General features: G+C 43.3%; 1 protein-coding gene across 1 annotated transcript in view; it reads right to left on the bottom strand.

Annotated features, from left to right (window-relative positions):
• The window catches only part of cdh23 (cadherin-related 23), a gene marked incomplete at both ends in the record, with an annotated part of 149,104 nt that overhangs the window by 115,928 nt on the left and 18,550 nt on the right, over nucleotides 1-14,626 (bottom strand). Inside the window, 3 exons of the mRNA XM_079229992.1 lie at nucleotides 8,794-8,886; nucleotides 9,279-9,326; nucleotides 9,597-9,739. Coding sequence (XP_079086118.1) covers nucleotides 8,794-8,886; nucleotides 9,279-9,326; nucleotides 9,597-9,739 — 284 coding nt within the window. The remainder of the gene's footprint in view (nucleotides 1-8,793; nucleotides 8,887-9,278; nucleotides 9,327-9,596; nucleotides 9,740-14,626) is intronic.

Genomic DNA, 14,626 nt, shown 5'->3' on the forward strand with positions numbered 1-14,626 from the left:
TTCCTACAACAAAGCAAATATATCAACCTGTTATTTCCATAATTTAATTTCCCTCTCATCTCTCAATTAATGGAATGTGACATTGTCAAATTAAATTACATCTCATTGATGAGACGCGACACAAGTAATGGAGTGCTCAATGAGAGGAGTGTCGAGGATTGTCTGTGTCTTCGACTGTCTCAATCCCCTTCGCTCATGCAACATTGCATATTAGCATTTTATTGATTAATTTGTAGCAACTGCTGAAATCTTGCCTCTGGTTTGTATTAATAGTACCTCACACTCTTCTTATAATATAGCTGTACTACCATCCAGTAGCCTCTGTCCTTCCAAAATCCCTCCTGTTAGCACTGTCTCAACTTCCTTTCCTCTTTTGTCCTTTCCCATTTAACCTACCTTTTCTATAAGCCGAGTCCTGGGGGGAGGGGGTCACAGAAGAAAGACGTGAAGTAAGAGGGAGCACAACGCACAACTCAATTATACATCAAAGCATTTATGGTGGGGACACCACAGAAAGGGGGAGCTAAGAAGGGGGTGGGGAGGAAGATGGTTAAGGACGAAAGCGATTTCACTTGGATGAGCTGGGACCTTGGTGACGGTTGCTGGTATCCATGTTAGTCGGCGACTACAGGGAAAACAGATGCTTCTTACTAAGAGCAAGAAAACATGGGAGGACTGTCAGAAAGCTAATAAACTGAATGACTTTAACCTCAGGTTCCAAACCCATCATTTTTCCAATCGGTGCAATACTGTTTTAGACTCTCGAACAGGCGACTTGAGCACAAGGCCTGAGGTGGATATTTAATCAAGAGAGACCAGGAAGGAGCACTGATGATGCAGTTGGTACCATCACCTATTCGACCCTTTAAGACGATTATGATGATTTGTTTTTCTAGCCTTACCTTGGGTCCAAAATGTAACATTTAAAAGGTGGTTCTACTAAAATCAAACTACTTCCCCCCGTGAGAAGCATACACTTTGCCATCAGCCTGTTAAACTATGAGATATGCGCCTTGTGCAAAGCTGACATTTTGGGCTTGGACTTGAAGCCACACTAGACATAAAGTGTCCAAAACACAGTCATCTGCCCACTCAAGATTCTGTGTGTGTGTGTGTGTGTGTGTGTGTGTGTGTGTGTGTGTGTGACATCCACCGTCAGTGCCCTCAGCCAGTGTCAGTGTGGCTAAAAGCTGTTTGTTCTAAACGACAAAGTACCAAACAAGACGCCATCAGACTTAATAGAATGATTACCCGAAAATGCAGCAGAGATTTGACAAAGATGGGCCTTAGGATGGAGCTTAAACATCTGTTTTCCACCTTAATTAGTTTGAGAGGTGTTTGTTGTGGTTGTCATGCATACGTGCTGCAACACATCTCTGTGGGATATGAGGTGTAAAGTGAACAGTAACAGCAGCAAAGAAAAAACGAAAAAACATATTGTAATTAGGGATGGGTATCGTTTGGGTTTTTTCCGATACCGATGCTAAACCGATACTTTTAAAACGATACCGGTGCCTAAACGGTGCCTGAAACGATACTTTTGTATTGCCAAAGCAATTTTTTTTTCAAATTGAACAATATTATGAACTGTTTAAAGTATACTATAGATATAAATAAATAAGTACATACAAAACACTTGACTTCAAACTGCAGCTTTAAACCTTTTAACTTCAAACTATACACAATATATATTTTAAAAAAGAACAGGCACAAGCATCATGGCCTGATGGGACAACAGAACTCAGACACTGTTGGATCCTAAAACTGCTGCTTTACTGAACTACACGTCATCATTAATATCAACTGGAGAGATTTGTTCCATCAAGCCGAGGACGGGCGTTCAAAAGCTCGTGCTCGTGTCTCCAGCGATCTCTGTGTGCGCGCACTGTGTGTGTGAGTGCTGTAAGCCCCGCCCCCTCGAGCCCCGCTCTGCATGCAGGCAGACAGAGAGCAGAGCAGCGAGTGTGCTCTGATCCGCTATTTTAATAATCGTTTTTAGCGTGCGGGCACCGCGCTACGTTTTTAGTATCTATATACCGTGCAACTTTACAGAGTAGTGTCTATATACCGTGCAACTTTACAGAGTAGTGTAAAAAAAAAAGTATTTAAATCGGCTCAGGCACCGGAAGGAAGCACCGAAATCTGCGTTGCTTTTGGTCCGATAGGAACCGGACGTATTGGAACCTGTGCCATACTGGCACAGGTTCTCGGTACCCAACCCTAATTGTAACTGGCTTTCAACTACCCGATGAGTCCAAGTCAGTCATGCTTTCTGTAGAAGAGAGTAAAAGATCCAAGTAAATCATATTTCACTCTAGAGCGAGCTTTTGTACAGGTACGCTGTACGACAAGAAAGAGGGGAACATGTTGGGAGCAGCAACAGTATTTCTTTAGTATTCCTATTCCTTTCTTCCTTACTTCTTTATAATGCTTTATTTTTCTTTAATGCCTTTTTCCCTACCATCTCAATTGTGGAAGTGACAGCCAACACAGATTTGGGCAAATTGGACGGGCTATAAAGCTCTGTTAAGGAAAATCTGGCCACAGTCTGAGGAACAGTGAGGGGGAGGTGCATATTGAGACTCAGAGGAAGACAGAGGAAAAGAATTGTTGAGGAATTTGCATAATCCCAAAATGGAGCACTGGTTAAAGGCACGACTTGTAGCTCAACACATCTCCCCTCCCCCCCATAACACACATTAACTTCACTCTTCTTTCAACCCATAACCATGGCGCTATACGCACCGCAAAAAGCGATGAGAGCAGCTGTAACACTTTGTGTTTATGTTCATGTCGCAGACAGGCAGAGAGATGATCATTGAGCTGCTGCTAAATATGGAGGGACTGCAAGATGCACAACTGTCTTCAATGTTAGCAAAACCCTGTCAGAATCCACAATTCTGCCAAGTGAGTGTTAGAGGGAAGGAGAGTGCCAAAGGGGGGTGGGGATGCAAGGGTGGGACACACACACACTTGAAAGAAAAGGGAGAGCGAGGGAACGACAGGTTGATTTATTCAAAGAGTGAGGAGTGGGTGAATCAAACTTTAATGGCTTTTGGGAGTGCAAGCCGCTCTCTCTCTCTCCCTTCAATCTTACCCCTCACTCAGTCTTTTCTTGTGTGTTCCCACCTTACCCTCCCCCCAGAAACACACTTTTTGATGGTCACTCACAAACACGAGCCTTAGCTTATTTTGACAGACAAATCTGCGCCCATCTTAGCGTAGCACGCAAATCAAGGTGCTCTTCATGCTCAGTGGGATAAAGTAAATGACAGAAAGATAAAGAGAGGAAGAGGAGGTGATTTACCTTCACGAGTGGCAGCATACGCGAGGCGCAGGCAGTGCTTGTTGCTTTAACCCCTGGACTGGAAAAGATGCGCGGAAACAATTGTTCTCCAGGCACGACATCCTCTCTGACGACTCACTTAAGCTACCACTTGCACTGAAAGGCTTACTTTAGTCCACAAATGAATCATCATTCATGCAGGTGTTTGACTGCACTCACTCATTCCAGAACCCAGGATACAGTACATATCTACAGTGGCTTTCTGCAGATGGGAATCTACACCTCCACACACAGAAAACAAATCATTGAAATGCAAAAACTGATATTAAAGGGCTCTTTCTGCATGAAATATGAGAAAAAACAGCTGGTAAAACATCCTGGGCCTGAAAATAAACCAGCCATATGTACTGTATTTCTATTGTATAAAAGCAATGTAGGCGTAAGTGTAGGAGTTTAGATTAGTTTGTAGAGGATGATCATGTGCTGTGTTCTAATCAGTGCTGTCAGACATAATCACACGGGTAGCTGGAGAAAAGATCTAAAAAACACAACAGCTGACTGTTTCAATACTTCTTAAAGCACTTTCTTGCTAATTCTATTCATGACTTCAGGAACAGCTTCTCATTTGCCATTGTAAACTGGAGAAAATGTAAATGTATTCATTAAGGATATTTCTTTCGAGAAACCACAACTTTTGCTTTGAATTGGGTTCTAGCACCAAATCTGTATAAATGGAGCCCAAAATGAGTAAAATATTGACTGCTTCCCATTTAACCTTCTCACTTTATCCATTTTTTCCCCCTTTCTCCCTAAATCCCTCCCTATGGGGCTCAGGGTCTTAGTGTCAGGCAGAATTCTCTTTGAGACCTGCGCCTGTCAACCAGCCACCACTCAGCTCAGTTACCACTAGATTCAATTACACTCGACCAGGAGAGATGCTACTGAAACCATTATGGGCTAAATCCAACTTCTAGGAGTCTCTCTCTCTGTGTGTGTGTGTGTGTGTGTGTGTGTGTGTGTGTGTGTGTGTGTGTGTGTGTGTGTGTGTGTGTGTGTGTGTGTGTTTCAAAAAGAAGGCATGCGTTTGCTGGCTTGTGTGCAGGATGACCGTGTAGAAATTAAGTCACACATAGTTCATGACTAATTTCAAAAGAAACATATTCCACTACTAATTTTCTTTTAAGATCCCAGAGATCCTTGCAACGACAGTAGTCATCCACATACTGGAGGTGCTGCATTAGAGCAGAAATATCCATTTGTAACCTGGTAAACAAATTACCTTTGGATGCTGGAACCTGCCGAGATACAGGGCAGAAGGCGATAAAAGATTAGGGATTGAATTTCAGCTTTCAGAAGTGAAAAAAGACAAAGAAGAAAAGGAATAGAACAGATTCATCTATGTTCTACCTGACAGCGACAGAGGGCACATCAAATAGCAGGTGCCTCGGTTTTGCTGCCAGAGCCCACATCAAGCACTAAGCAGCTCATTCACAGGCGTAATAGGAGCTCTCAAACACACTCTGCCAATATTATCTCAATATGAGCGCATTTGTGTGCGTGTGTGTGTGAAATACTGTTATGCTATTCATCTCAAAATTGTTTGGACGAAGTATTCGCCAAAAGTTTGGGGCTAAACATCACACTGGTTTGAATGCTCGTCGTATATCGTCGTCATCGTGCCTTTGAACAGTGGACCCACTTCCCAAACACACGATCATCCAACTAATACTGTACAATGTCACTAATACAATGTCACTGAGCAGGAGCTCTGTTGTGGGCAGTATACCACTAAACAAATATGTCATTGAAAATGAGTTACTAGCTTTAGGAACAAACAAACCTTTATTAGTCATTCTTAAAAACAAACCAAATACCAAAACTTATTCTGCATGTCTTATCAGACCAGACTGAAGGGCTTCTCTTTCTCTCTATGTCTGACTTTCACCTGAGGGGTTTCCACCTTGGGCAGACCTGCTCTATGACATCAGCCGTAGTTCATCAGAGCTTACTGTAGGTTAGAGAGGGACATTGAGATATGGCTGATAGAAAATAGAGGCTGAGGAGGGATTTGCTCACTTGCCTGACATACCTCAGAGGCAGTATACAGATCAAGTTTGGATATCTTATCAACTGGAGCCTCTTGCCTGTCTGCCTGTTTGCCAATACATTTAATCCATCTATGTGCCGCATGAAAGCGCTGGTCTGAAGTCGACTATACAATCTTGTGCTCATCATTATAACCTGTGTTATCGAAGGCAAGATTCCACTGCACTGCGTATCTACTGTAGGCGACGATGAATGGGAGCATTGGCAAGAGGATATAAAAAGAGATAGTATTTAAAGTGGAGGAATTCAACCAAACTGTACCTTGCTAAGATCGTGGGAAAACAAGTATGAAAGACTTCTATAAATTATGATTGAATGTGAGGAGTCTGTATCTGTGTATGATACACACATGGCGTAAAGAAAGTGTGTTTTGTGCGTCTTTGGTGTGTAGGACAGAAGACAAAGATTTGGCAGCATCTAGCGGGTGCAGATTGCAGCCAACAGAACTTCTCCAGTGGGTCGAGCTTGTAGCAGAGCTACGGTGGCAGACATGAAAAAAAAACACAAAAAAAACATTTGGTTTGTCCGTTCTGGGCTACTGTAGAATCATGGCAACCGGCTCCATGAAGACAACCCGCCCTGTATGTAGATATAAATGGCTAATTCTAAGCCAACGGTGATTAACCAATGATAGAAACATAATTAATAATATTATATTCTATTTCTGTCAATAGATGCGACACACTGTTCTTTTAAAAAGCATAAAAAGGGATGCAGAAGTATACAGGTGAGAGAAACTGTGTCTGTGGTCAGTGGCCGCTGCGTATGGAACCGCAGGAGATGGAACGCACTGAGCACGCTTGGAGAAGTTGTCAATGCTGGCATTTTGATACTATCACAGGGGCCCTGACAGAGAGACCGGCTCCCAGTGGGGAAGTCCGAGGGTTGTTCTTTAAGCCATGGATGGTCCCACAGTTGCTCAGACAGCAGCTCTGTACTCCACAGACGCACACTCAAAACATTTTGCCGATAGCGGGCTTGCTCGATAGAAGGACTACCTGTCGCGCTTCGGGAATATGAAAAACACTTCTCAGTATGTTGCATGCTCACTCCATCTCATGCAATAATGGATTTGGGTTGTGGCCCATCTGCTGTTCTATCAAAACATTATTTCTGGTGATAGCCTTCTCTCCTTGTATCCAGTCTCTGCTGTTGTCTGCCTGAGTGTGTGGATGCTGTAAATCTGGCCAGCTCATTAGCGCTGACAGAGGGAATGCTAGCAGCCCACCTGCTCCCCTTCACCCTCTTTATGGCTCTACAAATTAAAACGACATTTACACACACTCTCCCCCACTCCCCCGACTGCACTGCTCACCTTGCCGCTCACATTGCATCATCTGCTCACTGCTGAGCTGTGTCAGGGCTCAATATACCTCCTCCCCTGACTATTCTTCTGTTTCAACAACCCTAAAGCCCTTTGAGTTGTTTTCTCTTTGCTTCTGTCAATCTGTTGCATCTCTGTGTTAAATTCCATCTTTGTCTTTCTCTCATGCCCCTTCTTTTCCTTTTACTACTCCGACATCCTTCACATCCATCACGCTTTTCCATCTTTTTCTCCGTGTGATGAAGTTGCACAGCACCATCTCGTAGAGCTGATTGTACTCTAACCTCCAGTTACTCTGGCATGTCCAGTGAGTGACGGCATGATGGAGTGATGCAGCAGCATGTTTGCTTTGCCCGCTCGGGTTCAGCGAGGGTCACAATGAAGGTAATGAGGCTATAAAAGTGGAGGAATGAAAGTTAAGGGAAAACCGGATCAGGTGAAGATGGTAGAGGAAGAGAACACGTGGTACAATGAGGAGCAAAATGACTCCAAACATCGTTCCCAAAACTCCCTCTTCCAGGTGGAAGAGAAGGAAGGCATTCAATGAAGAGCTCCCCGTGTACAGATTGGAATCTTGCAATTGCAACACAGAAAATATAAATTAATTGTATGTGTCTCATTCATCAAGAGAGTCAAAAATAACAACTGAGTTGATTTGGGGAAAAAAATTAAAAAATGCATTCCACCTGCATTAGTCTCACTCTGCTCACATACACACGGTTTTCATATTTCATTTTCACTGTGACAGGCTCCATCTCTTTTCAGTGCAGCGAAATGTCAATGATACAAGACTCACTGCTGTGTCTAGTGTTTTAAAGAATCTGATCTATCGCCACAAGCACATTGGCTCAAATGAAAAGGCCTAAATTCTGTAAGCACCAGGAAGACAGGACTGACATGAGCAGTAATTCACTGAGTGATGCAAGGGAACTAACAATATGTGAGTGAATATGTGAGGGTCAAACACAGCTCTGTTTAATGGCTTTCCCGGAGGCTAAACTGAAGCCTATTGTTTGCAGACCTTGGAAAGTCTGCATGTAGACTATATGCGAGTCCGACACAACTGAGCAGCGGTTGCATTGGCCTGAGAGAACCCGGTGGGTGGTCTAAACAGCCTCGCCTTAACTGTCCTTCTTTCTCCCATTTATTTGACTGACTTTATGGATTGGGGAGAGGAAAAGCCAGTGGCTTTGAAGATTTGGTGAAGACTCAAAAAGGGGTATGTGCTCAATATAAACAACAAGATATGCGTGTCGGTGTGTGTGTCTGTGTGTTTGTGTGTGTGGATTTCAGCCCCTGTTTGAAGTCTTCCACTCCACTCTGGCAATTACTTCCATCAAGGATTAGATGAGGGAGAGGGCAAAGAGGAGAGAGGAAGATGGAGAGAAGGGAGAGCCGAGAAGGGAGGTAGCAGATTCAGGGAGAGGACAGAGAAGGGAGAAAAGAGATTGAGGTCTTCACTGCAGTGAGCCAGTGAGTGTTTTTCTTTGCTATAAAAGGGAGGCTGTGCTCACTCTCTAAATATGAGCTAGAATACAACTCCTCAAATCACGGGAAGATCGCAGGTGCAGCTAAAGACCAAAAACACAATTGTTGATGAACACCACAAGCTGGATTTAACTGTCGTTACAACAGTTACAACATTGAGATGTCATTTCATGTCAAAGCACTGTTTCATCACAGCACTTTACAGTAGATATCTGTGAGGAAATGTTTGGTAACACTTTATAATAACTGCACGCTATGAAGCATTAGTTAAGTATGAGTAAACACTTAATTCATCATTTATAAAGCATTGTTCTACACTTTATAAATGATGGACTCACCATTTGTACATGAAGTATTATATAATGCTTCATAGCGTGCGGTTATTATAAAGTGTGACCAAATGATTTTTTTGGGATGGTTAGTTTTTCTACCGGCATCATTGTTTTGAGGATCATAAAACAAGGAATAATGTAGCAATTGTACAAATGATAGATTTTTCATTGTCTGCAGGTAGAGATGCGTCATGTTATTGGACTACTAGCTTGGCTACAATAAGTTAATAGGTGAAACAACGTTCTGCCAGCCTTACCTCCAGGATGTGCACGGTGTAAGGCTGCCCGTGGAAGACTGGCGCATTGTCGTTCACGTCTCCAATCTGGATGTTTACCGTGTCTTTGACCACCTGGGGGAGGAAACACCTTGGTGAAACTGTTCCCAAGCCTCCTCCACAAGTTACTTGTCAGAGAACGGTGCTGCGTGAAAATGGGTATTAGCCACAACAAGCCAAGAATCAGAGTGAAAGAAAACAGGGACAAGTGTGTGATAGATTACCCACGGGGGAGAGGAGGTTGAACGTCAGTGTGTTTCAGTAACTAAAGGGTGAGACAGGTGTCAGAATGATTACATGTGCGAAAGAGAAAAATAAGGATGTGAATGAAAGCAAGGGACTGAAAGGGAGAAGAACTGAGAGAGAAGGTCTCTCTGTGACATTTGGTCGGGCTATATCTATATCCAGGTGTCAGCGTGTGACGGGAGGTGTCATAACTGTGATCACAGTGCAAATCTCTCTCTTACCTCTTGAATGTCACTCACGTAGAATTCGACCTGCATCTCGGACTTGGCCTGTCGGAGACAGAGATCAGCTTAAACACGTGGTGCAACAGAGCTGTGCAGAAAAGCATTAAAAAGACATAAAAGACCCACTCTGAACTCAAAATCCTTCCTTTTCATCCCTTTTGCTAAAGAGTATTACAATTTTCGCTGCTCTTTCATCATTTGATCATTTACATTACATCTCGTATTTTCAAAATTGCCCCGAGTGTCTTTACTTTTATGTAATGCCATTGGTTTGGTAATGTGTGAGCGCGTGAGTGTTTTGCTCGGTGCTCATACCTCACGGTCCAGCTGCTGTCGGAGCCAGACCACGCCAGTGTCTTTGTTCACAGAAAAATACCTCATGGCCTCTTCTCCTGAAACGCCATACATGAGAGGTTCCCCCTCAGGATCAGATGCCTTCAGCTGGGCCACTGAAGAACCTGCCAGACGGAGAGTCAAAGGTCAGGGGTCCCACAGGGTCAAAGGCCTGACAAGATCTTTAATTGGCTACATAACCTCATATTCACTATTATAAAGAGCAATAGATCGCAAATGCACTCCGATTCCATTACTTCTACTCACATGAAAGGACATGTTACGGGTATAATAAACATTTCCACGCATGTCTTACTCTGAGGCGTTTCTATTTTAAGAAACATTATTGTCGTTACCTGTCTGAATGCTAGTGTTAGATTGTTTTTACACACACATAAAGGGAGAAAACAAGTTGACCCGCAGGGTCAGGGCAAATATTGATGTTATGACAACTTGCCCCTCCACTGAACTAAAGTCATGTGGGTAAAGCAAGCTGCATTTGTATGCATAACAACACACACACACACACACACACACACACACACACACACACACACACACACACACACACACACACACACACACACACAGCACATACAAACCCAATAGCCTGTGCAAGGGAAGAGAGGAGGGAAGGGTTTTTAATTGGTGCTGCAGTGGTTCATAGACTTCATTCGTCACAGACACTAGAGCTCAGACAGGCTGGCTAATCAAACCCAGAGGTGGAGCTCCATTAGGCCGGCAAACCCACCATGCTGGACGGAAGTGTCAAGAAGGGCAAGGCGGGGGTATGGACAGGCATGGAGGACAGCATGGAGACCCCTCAACACAGAGGGTCAACGCTCATTACTGTCAAGAGTAAAACTGCCCGGCAAGGGTATCGTGATGCGTTGAAGGGGAGGTTGTGCTAATATCAATATGAATCACACACAATGGACCCCAGCGGTTATGAACATGTATCATGTTTTCTTTTGACTCAGAGAACACCAACATACAACAACATACATACAGCTAAAATGTAGACATGCATTTAAAAGTATATCAAGTAGAGATAAACTGTAGTTCTGGAGACATCCCACTGACCTGTAGTCCTCACAACTAAATAGAAATAAGAGGGTATTGAATATGAGTGGATGGACGAGAGACTAAATCCAGATTGCACGCACGCACGCACGCACGCACGCACACGCCCATGTTCTCTCCCTCCCTACAGGTACTCGGTCAGACCATCGAGGTTCGGCCAAACTAAAATCAAGCCTGTCGCTTGCGCACCAAAATGCTTAACACAACGACCAATTAGGCTTCACAAATCACACAGCCCTCTAGGTTTATTAATACACCCCAATTTCCTATGAAAGGGAGGCAAAAATGACTAATTAATATAACGATTTATGAACTCCTCTCATTGCGTCTAATGAGATTTATGCAAATTCAGCTGCTTTCAATATGAGTTATAATTTGGTTGAAGACGGTGCAAATTGAGCATTTTACTTCATAGTCATCAATAATAACTGGGGTTTTTTCCCCTCCTCCTTCCGGCCCTCTCGCGAAGGATAACAAATGAATGATAACCAAATCATTTGAAACTAAGACTATGTATGAGCGCCACAATCGCGCGGAAGATTAACTTCTACTGTGAAAAGACCAAGCCGTTAGGCATGTGGGTGAGATTATCTGGCCCATGTGCTGGACTGGAGGCTAGAATATGTCTACATCTGCTGAATAAGTCTGCAGCGGAATATTATTAAGTTAAGATTAGGTACTGCTAAATGTATGAATTAACTCCAATTTCTATTCATCTTCTCCGATTGCATTTCATTGGAGTCATCGTTTTTTTTTTGGTCATGCCTTGTCAAAGCATAATGATGCAATGAGGTAAAGAAAATCATTTAATTTGCACTCAAAAACGAATTTGTCTGAGATATAGAACTTTGACATTTATATGCTTGTGTGACTATGTGTTTGACTTTATTTGAATAAATAACAAGGATGTAATATCCTCAAATGTATGACAGAAAGATGAGGATATTCTCGTTGCCTATTTGGGATTTCTTTGGGGTTGAGGCTTAATTGAATTTACATTAAGTCAGGATTAAGTTTGGTTGAGGTCAATTTTAGTTTTAGGGTCAGTATTTGGGTTCAGGGTTCTGGGAAGATTCAGAATTCAAATGAGGTAAGGGTACAAAGTATTGTTGGTTATAGTATTGCTGTAATCACAAATATTCCCCAAGTATTGTAAAACAATATTAAGTCTACTGTGTGTGTGTGTGTGTGTGTGTGTGTGTGTGTGTGTGTGTGTGTGTGTGTGTGTGTGTGTGTGTGTGTGTGTGTGTGTGTGTGTGTGTAGGTATCCTTCTCATGCTTATCTGTAACATTGTGGCACCAAGCCCTTTCCCTGACAAATGATGCTATTTAGCAGCAAGTGATGCCAGTATTACTGTTATGAATGATACAGTGCACATTAACATTGTCCCTCCCCTTCTCCTCTACTCTGCAACACTGCTCTCATGACAAGAGCGATGGGCTGGAGGACTACCTCACCTCTCTCTCCCCCATTGTCCCCTGAATACTGAATCCTCAATTTTCCTTCTGCATTCAGACAGTAAGGTCAAACCAGAGCGACCAAAGCAGAGCTACATGTCAGAAAACCATGGTAAGCCAGAGACACCTGAGGGCCAAACCAGAACCCTTTAGAGATGTGTGGACTCCTGTTGGTTAATTAAAAAATAGACTTGATGGTACCAGAATCCACACAGTTTTACTGAGCCTCTTAGAACCCTGTTTCCAAATATTTCAAAAGGAGTTGAATGCATAAAATAAGGCAATAAGTACAATTTTCCAATTGATTTACTTCTGCAGCTCATATAGATGTGATCAATAATATTAAATTGAAAGAAGCCAAACCAGAATACATAACTGGTCGACTAAAATGCTTCTACTTTGGAGATACCTTAGAGGAAATCTAAAGAGAACATTGGAAGCATTTAGGGCTTAAATGGGTGGAAAGTCAGCAGCGGCAAGATATCACGTTCGCAAGAATGAGTCGGACATCTTGAAAACATAAAGCCTCTGGACACGGCTGTCGCCTGCACAGAGGCATGAAAAGGAAGCACAGCAGAATGAGTTAGGAGAGAGTTAACAGGAAAAAGGGGAATTAATAGGAAGAGGTGCCGAGGTGGTGACTAATGTTGTGTATTTTGACTTAAGTAACACATTTATTCCCAAAGTTATAAGAGTAGAACTTCGGCATCAGGTCAAAACATCATTGCTTCACTGTGGCAGGGATGAAAAACACACGCACTGCCATAAAACATGCAAACTGACCGGAGAGGCCGGAGACTGAAAGTGAGGGGGAGGAGAAGAAGAAAAGTAGTAGGACTTGCTAACCTATACACCGCCGCATGTTTTACTCGGCCCAATCTTTTAGGGAACGCAAGGGAGCCAATGGGGGCGCTAAATCAGCCGCTGGAGGACATCAATCCCTGCTGGATCGATGGGAGTCGCGCGTGGTAGACGGGGGACGAGGCTCGGCCCTGCCCTGGGGCTACAGGACGGAGAAAGAAAAAGAGGCTATAGGCCAAAGCCCTGTTTATTATGTGGGTGACATCTTCAGACCTCTCGTTCATCTGAGCGCTGATTCAGTGGGACAGGCACTGTCAGGACTGCAATTTCACGCATGTTGTGAATTATAGCTTTGAATTTTATGGTGCACAGAGGCTCAATGGGTATAAGGGTTCAGTAAGCCATCGACCAAAAGAGCAGCAAAAAGAAAAAAGAAAGAAATTAGAATACGGGGCAGAGGATTCTTGACCTGCTTGGTATAAATACTTGATGTATTGTCTTGAGGCAGGGCAAATGAGCTTCGGGGTTGAAGTCATCCAATCAGTAGGCTGATGAGTCAGTATGATGCCACTCATGTTACCGCGTTGTCTCTCACTGACAAAGAGAGCCTTCAAACACATCAGCAACACCAAGTTGAAGCCTTGCTGCCTCCCATCAATCACTCTCATCAAAAATCCAAACCCTGTCTCCAGCGAACTGGCAGCGTGAGCTCATTCAGAACATTGCATTTTGTTCCCTACTTTAAAGTGCAGCGTTTGTCACTTTATGGATGACCACGTGAAAAAAGAAAAAAGGAATGCCTTCACATATGTCACACAGATGAGTCGCGATAATGAGAGTGTGACTAAACCTTTTTATACCTTTCAGCCGCAGATCAGGCCTGGGATAACAGGAGAGGAGCGCGCTACAGAGGGAGCACTTTAAACCACGCCCCGCTAATTGACTTTGCGCCATTAAAAACCAAATAGGTCAGTTTTTTATTCGCTATTACAGAGAGTGAGTGTGTGTCGGCATCTGCTTGTTTCCATACATAAAACGATAGGGAGGCAGAAATACCCCTATACTCTTATTACATTGACAAACAGGACTATGGCTGTTTACTGTGGCCATAACAGAGCACCAAAATATGAGCGTGGTATTTAACCTAAGGACTGAAGAGTGGAACTGTGTGCTGAACATTTGCATTGATCAGGCTGAGTGCACCTCTGCAGTCGTACCGGTGTAGGGGGGGCCCTGTTTGCAGTCACTTCATATGAAGCACTTTGATTCACGAGTCAGATTTCATCAGGGGATTTAAGTCATTGTTACAGGCTCATCCTTTTAAGAGATCTCCTGGAGCACATGCATTAACTTGCTCCCTCACCTCCAGTCAAACACACGACAAATTGAACTTTCTTCTTTTGTCTTCACAAATAAGATGGAAAGGAGTGGAAATGAACTCATCACCACTTGCTTTGCCGGCGGTGCCGTGTGCTGCGTTAATGTCTCGAGATTCAGGCTCCTTCCGGGAAGCCAGTTGGATGTGGAAATAAACTGTGGCCAGAAACTGAGTGCTTGGACCTCTATTTCCATACAAAGAGAGGTGTATTTGTTCAGGGGGCATATTTCATAGCGGAAAAGAGGATGCATGCAGATTTAGTTTATCGTTTTTAGTTTTGTTTTTAGTTTAT

This window comes from Taurulus bubalis (assembly GCF_910589615.1).
Source record: "Taurulus bubalis genome assembly, chromosome: 14".
Lineage (NCBI taxonomy): Eukaryota > Metazoa > Chordata > Actinopteri > Perciformes > Cottidae > Taurulus > Taurulus bubalis.